This window comes from Monomorium pharaonis, chromosome 1 (assembly GCF_013373865.1).
Source record: "Monomorium pharaonis isolate MP-MQ-018 chromosome 1, ASM1337386v2, whole genome shotgun sequence".
NCBI lineage: Eukaryota > Metazoa > Arthropoda > Insecta > Hymenoptera > Formicidae > Monomorium > Monomorium pharaonis.
In genome coordinates, this window is record NC_050467.1 from 15,102,596 (window position 1) to 15,114,387 (window position 11,792).

Here is an 11,792-nt window from a genome sequence, read left to right on the forward strand (position 1 = left end):
ACTTGAGAAATCCTATGAGAGCAGTCGTCGGCAAGGAATTGCAACACAAAGCAGTTCATGTATATCGTGCTGAAAAAGCGGATATGTTAATGACAGAGGGAAATCCAGAACCTCCTCATTTATACAGTTCGGCCGTTTTGCATGTAGCTAAAACAGAGTCTTTAAAGACAAATTACATAGACACGGATCCTCTTAAAGCATTAGCTATTTTAAAATCTACATCCATGAACAATATAATTCATAATATTGGATTAGATCCAATTTTTGTCCATTACTGAACTAATCACCAATTAAACATTTACAGAAAATATTCCGTTGAAAATGATGCATGTATATTTGTTGATGCAACCGGTAGCATTATAAAAAAATTATGTAAAGCTGATAGATCAAATTCGAAACATATATTTTTATATCATTGCGTTATTAACTGCAAAAATGGACAATTTTCGGTTTGCCAGATGTTAAGCGAGAGCCACAATGTCAATTCGATTCATTTTTGGCTAGCAGAATGGATACGTTCTGGTGCATTGGTGCCTAAAGAAGTAATATGCGATTCGTCCAGAGCGCTTTTAATCGCAATTATCCGCGCATTTACAGGATATCTGAATCTTGAAGATTATGCGGATGCATTTAGAAACTCCGATTTGCCCAAATGTTATGTTAGAATAGATGTCGCACATTTTATAAAATTATATTCTAAAACTTGCAAATTTTTAAATAAACGAATAAAGATTTTTTACCTAGGCGCAATGGGTCAATTGATACTTTGCAGAAACATAATAAATGCAAAAGAAATAGTAAAATCTATTTTTACAATAGCATTGTCCGAAACTGATGGAAATTTAAAAAATGGCCATTCAACGTATTGTGATCTAGAACGAATTAAATTAACAAATTTAATGACAGCGGGTAACGTAGATTTAGAGAGTCCCGACAACAACGACAGCGCTATATCTAAACTTGAAGATACAGACAATGAAACAAATACTTTCATTAATAATCCGTTTGAAAATTCTTGGAGTGCGTGGGGCAAACAGATTTTATATGAAGTTAAATCTTCAATTGCTTCAAACATTGGCGACAGAATCAATCCGCATTATTTTCCACAAATAGTTGAACGCCTGATAATTGATATTAAATTATTACCACTCTGGACGAATATCTACAAAGATCAATTCGGTTATGGTCGCGTACCTGCTTCTAGTGCATCGGTCGAAAGCGAATTTAATAAATTAAAATCTTTATTATTAAAAAATTGTCCATTAATGCGTATCGATTCCTTTATTCAGAAGCACATAAATTACTTGCGTGGAGAGTTAAAAATTGTCGACGCACAAAGCACTAACAATACAGTAGATGACACAACGGTATCATCTTCTGATTCGAGAAATATATTGTTAACTTCCACACCTGTAAAAGAATCTAAGAATTCTGACATTAATTTAACGTTAGATTCAAATAATTTATTCAGTCCTGTTACGGTGTCATCTGCTGATCTAAAAGATACATTATTAACTTCCACACCTGTAAAAGAATCTAAGAATTCTGACATTAATTTAACGTTAGATTCAAATAATTTATTCAGTCCTGCTACGGTGTCATCTGCTAATCTAAAAGATACATTGTTAACTTCCATACCTGTAAAACAATCTAACTCTGATGTTAAGTTAATGTTAGAATCAAATAATTTATGTCCTGCATGCAAGAATAATGATAAACCATCAGGTGCACATGTTTGTCATTTATGCAAGAAATATGTACACGCATTACCTCAATGCTCCTTACCATTAAGAGATGTTGAAGAGGGCTATGGTCAACCACGCATATGTATAGCATGCAAAGATGATATGCAAAACGAAAAAAATATTTTTGCAAGCCGCGAAGTAGAGAATTGGCGTGGATTCGGACATATGAAATCGAGTAAAAGCGATGCATTATATCTTGGAAAAAATCCGCATAAAATAGCAGATGCTCTAAAATGTAAAAAAGCTGCAAAAATACCCATTATAAAAAACGGTAGTGATATTTCATTAAAATCATTAAAAATTCACAATGTCAACTATACTATCGCCAATACTTGTGCATTTGACAGTATTTTCCAAATACTACTTGCAGCAGGACATGACTTACATCATGTTTTTAAACATATGGAAGAAACAATAGACATAAATATATTCTTTAAATTAATTGTCCATACAGTAAAAAACGGAATCAGTCAATATATATACAAATTACGCGCACAGATTCTGTTAGATATATTTCCGATATCCGACACCGGTGGATGCAAATATGTCAATTGTGAGACAAATGTAGGCTATTTAGCTGGCATCTTATTTAAAGAAACTCCTAGTTTTAAAGAGACGTCCCAGTGCAATTTTGGTTGTCCGCCGCGATACAAAAAGTTGCCTGTAATTCAAATTCAAGAGACAAAAATTACGAATAGCACAAATTTTGACAAAATTGTTAAACAAAGCGTACTCTTGGAAGAGGAACATCCTTGCTGCACAGAACACTGTACTGGATTTGAGAAAACAACGTTATCTGAAACAGGCAAGTAATTTAAAATGTCCAACTAATTATTGACGTAAAATAAAGAAATAATTACAGTAGTATACCTTACGTTTAAGCCATCAAAAATAATCTTTACTTTTTAATTTTCCACGAGATGTTCATGCTGCGACTTTATTCCAAAGAAATATAAAAATAATTCTTCTCTTTTCGTTCGCATTAATTTTAGAAACATTATTTCATATTACAAAATAATTTTATTTGTTCTTCTTCCAGGAGATATTATTATTCTTGAAGTATTTACTACGGATAGAACAGTCAATCAAATAAAGCTGACTGATATTAACAAATTTTGCATAAATCCGCTGAATAAAATTACATATAAATTAATTGGAGTAGTTTCATACAAAAAACCTGTGGGAACAAGAAAAATCCAAATGGGCCACTACACGGCGATTTGTCCAAGAGCGGGAACATGGATCGAATACAATGATCTCGATAAAAAAGAAAGATACATTAAGGAGAATGCCAAAATAACACCAGCATTATTAATTTATGCCAAAGCAAGTGAAGTCGTAACTCACACGCACGCGTAAACGCAAACACACACAGACACACACACACAATTTTCTAGACACACAATCTTATATGTTTAAGTTTATATGTTTTGTACTATCTATTTTTATTATTAATAAATAAGTTTTCATTAATAAATTGCGATTTTATATTTATAAAGTATTAAATAACATATACGTCATATATTAATGTGTCGTTTCGTTTCACAAACATATACCCACAAGCACGCGCAAGTACGAATGTTAATTCGATATCTTTATGAGAATGATCAAAATCACTTATTCAAAATAAAAAAAAGGTTCCGCACAAAAACTGAAACTTTAGATTTCGATAGTACAAATTATTCCGCGTCGAGTGTGCAAGTAGCGATTGATTTCGCTGACAGGAAAGAGTACATACTTTATCCTTGAGCTTAATAGTACTGAATTTAATTCGGGATTATTTCAAGTAGAAAGGATGAAAATATTAAGTTTTTTTTGATGGTACAAATTAGTACAAATTCCGTTTGCTTCATTTCTGTCTTTGGTTTTCTTTTCCTTTCTTTTTTTTTATGGATTTACTAGCTTCATATTAATGTGATAGCACCCGCTTTCGGATTCGAAACATCTACAAAATTGGCGAAGATAGCACCAACCCTATTTTAAAAATTCTGTACAATCACCCCCTTAGGTGTACAAATGAAATTGACGGTGGTACAAACGGATACAATTGATTCCGAAACAGCTCCCGCTTTCAGATTTAAAATATTTTCAAAATTATCGAAGATAGCACCAACCCCTGTTAAAAAAATTCTATACAATTATCCCTTTAGGGGTACAAAACCGCCGGTATAAACGTGTACAAACCGGGTACAATCGAATGCGTATTTTAAAAAATTTTTTTATGAAAGTCGGATGCCGAGTTCACACGGATATTTAATTCGGGGTTGTTTCAAGTATAAGGGATGAATATATTAAATTCTTTTTGATGGTACAAATTAGTACAAATTCAGTTTGTTTCATTCCTGCCTTTGGTTTTCTTTATCTTTCTTTATTTTTGTTGTGGTTTTGCCAGCTTAATATTGAGGTGGCAGTGTCACGAGTTTTTTCGAAATGACACGGGGTACAAAATTATTAATAGTGGTACAAATTAGTACAAATTCAGTTTGTTTCATTTCTGCCTTTGGTGTTTTTTTCTTTCTTTTTTTTTTATTGTGGTTTTGCCAGCTTAATATTAAGGTGGCAGTGTCACGGGTTTTTTCGAAATGGCACGGGGTACAAAATTATTAATAGTGGTACAAATTAGTACAAAATGGGTACTAAATAATCTGATAGGTCCGGTTTGATTCTGCTGATTTGGTTCTGCTAGCTTAATAGAGGTAATTTTCTCTCGTGTAGATTAGGCGCTCACATAAATTGATAAATTATTTATAATTAAGTATTTATAATAAATAATTTATACATTATTCATAATTAATTTTATATTTGTTATACCAAAATTCTTTAGTAGGAATAAAGGGGTGATTCTGACTAAGGGGCTCCGAGGGGGGGTGAGGGGCAAGGGGTATTTGCGGGGAGGGGTATGACGTCACGGGGGGGGTATGACGTCACGTGGGGAGGGGGGATGACGTCACACAAACGGATGCCGCCGCTTATCAGTATAAACATTTATATAAACAACATGCTAGTTGTAACCTGATATAAACAAATACCGGTCGGTAGCCGCTTATCAGTATAAACATTTATGTAAACTACAAGTCAGTTGTAACCAGATATAAACAATAACTTGCCGGTCACCGCTTATCAGTATAAACATTTCTAAGAAAAATAATATGCGAGTTGCAACTTGATATAAACAATTAGGCCCTGCGGCTAGAAGTAGTAATTAGGTATAAACAATTTTTATCTATGGTTCTTTCTGTCGCTTATCAGTATAAACATTTTTTAAGTAAAATAATATGCGAGTTGCAACCTGATATAAACAAATTTCTAAGAATATTTATCGTACGGAGCGCCGAATCGTCGGCAGCTGATAAATTTATTCGACAGCTCTTGGAATAGCTATAAACAAAAATCGCTAACCATATCCGGTAGCGGTTTGTTATAAACAAATTTTTTATCGCGACAAGGAGCGCCGAACCGTCGGCAGCTTAAATTTCTACACAATGTATCGGTAGTGAGCGCGTTAAAATTAGATAATTGTGGAGGGGATAAAAATTAGATTTTTTTGTGGAGAGGGATAAAAAAAGGGGGTATTTTATGGAGGGGATAATAATATAAAAAATAGCTCCCGACAACGTTATTGCATCAGTCAAATAGTGGAATACGAACGGTAAAGCTTCATCTACGTTACCGCAGCAGTTGATTGGTGGAAGTCGAATTGTAAAGTGTCTGAAGAAAGAACCGTACGAGATGAACTATTACGTTCCCATCCAACAGAATGACGGGTGCGATAAATCGTAAGTATTTTTAATTAAATTAAAATCTATATATTTAAATCCTATATATTTTCTATATTTTTCTATAACTTGATATATTCTTTTTACAGAACATTATCACAGCCACGCTATACTCCTCGCATCCTGGGAAGGCGATTCGCTTTAACCGCCACTGCCTACAAATATTTGGATATCGGTGTCAGTGTGGGACGTGAACCTTTTGTGGAGATGATTCTTGGCGACAACAAAAGCAATCAGATACAGCTGTCACGTGATACCTGGGTAATAATGATCGAGAAACGCATGGATATCGAGCGACTCCTGCAGTCAACCATCGCTACATCGTTGTGGATTAATGATCTTTTCATCGAACTCGTCAAATTACGTAATGAAATTGTCATAAAATTTACATTAAATAACAAAGCTTTGTATATGAAACCTTTGACCGTGCAATTTTTATTAAATCTTGAAGATGTTATCAATAATGTCTACTTTAAGTTGTGGGATGATATGCACGTAGTAAAAGAAAAATATAATCGATTTGTAAACTGCTTGCAGCGAAATAACATTAATAATAAGTGCGATGCTGTAAAGCTATTAGATGAAATATGTGTAAAAACTTCGCTCATAGATTGCGAACTGATGGTTTATGCATCAGACAATATTGTATATGATGCTTTGAATAATAAATAAATATGTATTTGTATAAACCCAGACAGCACCAGATATCGTACGAATATTATACTCTCATACGTAATGTACTGTGATCATACCGAATATACGTAAAACATTCATATAACGTCTCAGTAGAATGTCATTTTGATATATCCTCAAGATAAACTTAGAATATAGCGACTGAACTTCGCAACTCCTACTGAATATACTGAGATTATATCTAATATACTCAAAACATCCGTAAAATATCCTATGATATATCTCATGTATATCTATCACATATTTCCAAAATATCCGCGTAATATCGAAAGTGAATCATGTCAACGCTATCTATGATCTGTAACGTTACGCATTTTCGTCTGCCGTGTGATGCAGACACGTGGTGAAGTGTAGGGTGTGAACGTGCGAACACGAACTCACGGACAACGTGGTTTTCTCAGGAATTACGCCCAGATAACTCTGGTATGTACATAAGATATAATATAGTAACGTAAACTATAATAATATATATATATTGTATATATACATATATTATTTAGGTTATAACCTACAATTATCTGAGCATAATTTCCCAAAGCACCCCAGCGTATTCAACAGATATTACGCTTCATTTTTTGCGATAGCTTCCTGATGTGCGAAATGATTAATTCCTCTTCTTATTTCTTCTTGCTAATTCTGTATGTTTAATTCCTTGTTCCTTATTCCTCTCATTATGCATGAGCCCATATAATGTGAACATACTGTAGACATATTGTGAATATACTGAAGATATACTTTAGACATACGTATAACATTCTTAAGATATATTCGGTATATTCTCATAAACTGCCAGCGAAATTCTATGGGATAAGGCAACGCGGACATAGTACGTTATGAGTATATACTCGCCATATCACAGACGTATCTCTAATATTATACGAATATTGCAATATACTTTCGCAATATCCTATTATCGTTCTCATAATCTACATGTGCTGTCTGGGAACGTTTTAGAAATATTTTTTCCTACTAATTATCCTAACTTAAAAACTATTTTAATTAATAAACGGGGAAGAGGAAATATAAACGGGTAATGGAAATATAAAAAATACACACATAAAAAATTATTTTTTATTGCTAGACCACCAGTTAAACAGTTTAAATACATTCTGTAAAGCGCAATTGTTCACATGATTCCGACAACGTAAGGTGTACGTAATGTCCAACTTGTTTAGAGGTTTTATGTCTTCGTAATGCACCTCGATATTTTCGACATTAGCTTCCTCTTTCGCCTCGTCCAGGAGTAAGTCCTGCAGCCATTCTCGTTTCTCGCATCCCTTTACGTACACGATAATTTCATCATTGGTTGCAGTTGTACCCATCACGGCCTTTGTAATTAAATCTCTAGCCATGCTGTGCGGAATCAATCCATTCTCCCATGATATTCCGTGATGATTCACTTTCAACCACACCACCTGACGTTTTTCTGCCTTGGTAAGGTATTCCCATGGATAGGTGGGTGTAAACATGTAGTGGGTGAGTTCAAATCCATCTTTGAGAGAGGCAAATTTCTTAACGATAAATTCTCCACCAACGATGAAACCTTGCAGATCCACGAACGTTGGTACAGACATGACAGCTGTCGTTGAGAATACTGTGATCCGTCTCGACGCGTTATAAATTTTTATATCATCTTGATATTGTTTTGGAGAAAAAGTGGCGCCGCACTTAGGTAATTTTGCGCACAACGTTGGTCAACGGGTTGTACTGAATCACACGATCGTGTATAATGAGACAGTACGCGGTAGTGTTCGCGGACACGTTTTCTCTGCATTCAAATTCTAAGCGTACGTCCACGGTTGCGCTCTTGATCGATTCGTTTTGTCGAGAGCAATCGATAATCACGAATGGACCATTATGTCAAAACATGGTGACGGATTGATTCGGTTCGAGATAATCATATCCGTAATAGTTTTTACAGAAATGTGCGTACGTGTCGTACAGAATCGACCATTTATTTTTATCAAAATCTAGATTCAAATCATCGTACGGATAACATTCCGAGTTTAAATAGAGTTTTGCGTTGATTAATTTGCAATGATCGAATCGACTCATGTTTTCAGACATGTTATTCTTCCGACCAGCCTGCAGAGCGAAAACAACGTATCGAGGCTTCTCGAGTTGAGTAGCGGTCTTGATGGCCGACGAATGTTTGGTTGTGCTTTGCAATAAAGGATACTCATATAGATCCCAAGAACGAAATGCCATGCTGAGGTATCGCCCGCTTTCCAGAGCACGCAGCATCGACAGTTTATTTATCTCGTTCAGTAACACAATGTGGCATTCGCCACTGAACTTTGAGTAATTCAATCTTCGGCTCCAATTCTGAACTTCCCATCAGACAATTGTTATCGTTATGCGCGCGTATTAAAATCAGCTCATGGCGAGCGTTGATCACCACGCGTCTGTAATCTTCACAAAATCCCAACAGCATGTTGAGCGGTACGCAAAAATTAAAGTATCCGTTCGGAGGATTCCACGGATCCCAGCCGGCGTTTCTCGCGATTACGCTTCTGGCAGCTGACATAGTTACATAGTTCTTGAGGGTGCTGGTTATTCCGACGTTTCTGTTTCGATCAATCTCCACACCGTCGAGCTCGTATCGAATCTCATCGAACATGAACGCGATGCAATTATTTGCCAATGTCACATCAGATCCCGCAACTGGTTTCTTTATTATAAGTTTTCCTTCAATGTATAAAAAACTTTCGTACGGTAACGTGTAAAGATTCTGCTGTTGTATAGGAATTCTTATCTCATCGTTGTATTCAAACGTCGTGTTGGCGAACGGATTGTACGTGTGAGTCTCGATCTTGACGATGCGATCGTCAAAGATCGGCTCGTCCTCGATATTTAAAATATCCGTCATTGTCGCACAGCAAATCCCAGAGATTGTAGATATTCAACGTTCGACGCGGTGAGCCTCTTTTTCTTGGAACAGTCGGATGATCGAATATTATCGAATGTCGTCGCAAAAGTATCTGATGACTGCTGTAACGTTGGTGTTTTCGTCGTAAAGATGTTTATTTTTCTAGCGCGTTCCGACGCGTTTAGTACGAGCATCTCACGTTCGCGTTATCGTTGCAGCCGTCGTCGCACATGCAATCTGACGGTAATTTCTTCTCCTCGAAAATCGAGCAATCGTCCGTTCTGGTCAACCACGCGTATCGTCAGATTCGTAACGCTCCGCACGATGATCGGCAGGTAAATGATCTGCGACGGCCTTTCCGAGATCTTATATCCAGGTGGCACGTTCGGTGAAAACTCGTGTATCGCGTGCACGCTTTTGTCGTTGCTGTACGCGCCCGCGGTCACGTTGCACTCTACGCGGATAATGTTTACGTTCATTATGTTGATCGACACGTCTGACTCATGCCATATTCGCGGTTCTAGTATACGCTTCGATGTGAATCCCAGGAGCGAGCCGATGTTGTTTGGTTTGCCAAAATTTATTTTGTGTACGCATCTGATCTCACATCTCATCGTATTATAATTTGCGCGGATCGTTATTGGATCTTTATCCCCGCCATTACTACCTTCAGTCGTGACGTCACGTCGCGGACGTATTTGCGAAATCTCGCGTTTCAAAAACTCGTTAATGGCATGCAACTCGTACGATCCCTCGGGAATCGTAATCTCCGCGTTGTCTTTGCCAAAGTAAAATTTATTGTTTGAAGCATTCACGTTCGGTATCGTGTTATATGTTTCAAAGATCGCTAAACCGAGCTCGTAATCGTCGTCGCTCAAATCTATAGCCGGAGAGTAGCTTGCCGCGAGAATGCTGCTCTTACCGCTCAGCGTAAGTGTCAGCGACATGTTTGAACGAATACTGAGATTAAACAGCGCAACGTCGGTCTTTAAATCGAGTGTAAAAATAGCAAACAAAGTTGTCCGCAATTCCTTTGATCGTAAGTTTGATACGACGTTCGATTGTACTCTATCTTTGTCACATTGTCCCCAAAATATCGTACGAGTTCTCTGGGTGGTCGCAGATTGCCGAAACTGTCGAAATACGCTACGTGATTTCTCCTCTTTGCGTACGCTACCCAGTGAGTACCGGGACCCTCCGCATCGTCCAGATTTACGATACCGCTCTCGTTTTGACGCGCACCGCTCGTCGGTAGCGCGTTACGCATAAACACTTCTCTGAAATACGGGATACACAATCGTTTTGCCAATTGAAGTAGTTGCATGTTCGTCGTCACACCCGCGGGTATTCTTAACGCCTCTTTGACATATTTTTTCGTTTCGCTTTTACACCTTTTCCGTACTTGTACGGGGCGAAGTACAGCCCTCGTCCGCCTCTGTACGGGGCGAGATACACTCCGCGCCCTTCCATCGCGCGATTGTGACGTTGCAGCTCCTCGAGCTGACGTCGCGTAGCTTTGCTGTCGTTTACCACCTTTGTCACACCGGCCGCGCCGCCGATCAATGATCCTAGCGCGCCCAACATCGGTAAAATTGGTAACATGCCGCCTTGTCTGGCTGTCGGAAGTATACGTTTTTTTTTCGTTACCTTTTTTTTCTTCTTCATACCCATACCTATCTTTGTCTTGGCTTTCATGGCTGCCCAGACGGCAGCAGCGGCTGCTCTTTCTCCAAGAGCCGAGTCTTTCGCGATTACGCGTTTTCGTGCTTTCGCAGCGAGTATCTCGTCCGCCGCGTGTCTGTCGGCAAGCTCGTTGCTCCGAGAATACGCAATGTCGTGTTCGCGGCACGCCGCGTCCAGCGGATTTATACCTCTATCGCCTTTAGCTAATCGTTTTTCTAAGTGGGTTCCCGGTCCGCAAAATTGATAACCGGGGATATGTAGCTCGAAGGGAAGCGCGTTTATCACGCGATTCAAAAGATGACCGCAACCCTTTTTTATCTTTGCGACAGCTGGCATTCGCTTTCTTGATCAACGGCGCGGGTCCGTCGATGTGCGTTTGCTGCCACGGCTGATTATAATGTTCGTTGCAGCGACGATATTGCTGAACTTCGAAATCAACCTTTATATATTCCGGAAGCTTGTCCCACACGTGTTCGATATAGTTGCCGCACTCGCGTAACAGAACGATCTTTGGTACGAATTGTAACTGCTCAGCACTCAAATTTATAATATCAGAGGGATGTGACAGTATGAGATACATGTTTGCTACTGAGCGATGTGCGATTTTGCATGCCTATAAATAGTTTCGCGAGGTTTTTGTTGCCTAGTAATTTTTTATTACTTGCTCTAAAAAACAGTGCGAGTACTATTATGAAAAATAGTTTTCAAGCCACGAGTGAATCGTCAAAGGGTGATAGTTTACTTGAGCATCGATGATAAGCTCAAGTGGCATCTCCACAGCGTGGGGATAAGTACCAAAATCATAAACAATGCCTTCGAAGCCGGACTGCACCGTCAGTTTGACTTCAAACTGTGAAGCATTCGCTCTTCGCCGAAAAAATTTGAAAAGTAGTTCAGAAAAAAGTTAAAAAGTGCAAGTAAAATGGCAGCGTTCGGTCCGCATAACACCGTTCGAATAGTAAGTTTTTTTTATACTACCTATTCTTATGTTATTTTATATTAACTTATATTAATTTATATTAATAT

At 37.8% G+C, this 11,792-nt stretch overlaps 1 protein-coding gene across 1 annotated transcript; it reads right to left on the reverse strand.

Annotated features, from left to right (window-relative positions):
- Nucleotides 1-8,465: 8,465 nt before the first annotated feature.
- Nucleotides 8,466-9,083, reverse strand: LOC118646503. The gene has a single exon (XM_036289565.1). The coding sequence runs from the start codon at nucleotides 9,081-9,083 to the stop codon at nucleotides 8,466-8,468; it is 618 nt and encodes a 205-aa protein (XP_036145458.1).
- Between the last annotated feature and the right edge of the window lie 2,709 nt (nucleotides 9,084-11,792).

Coding starts and splice junctions, on each gene's coding strand:
- LOC118646503 (XM_036289565.1), bottom strand. CDS start 9,083: ATGACGGATATTTTAAATATCGAGGACGAGCCGATCTTTGACGATCGC.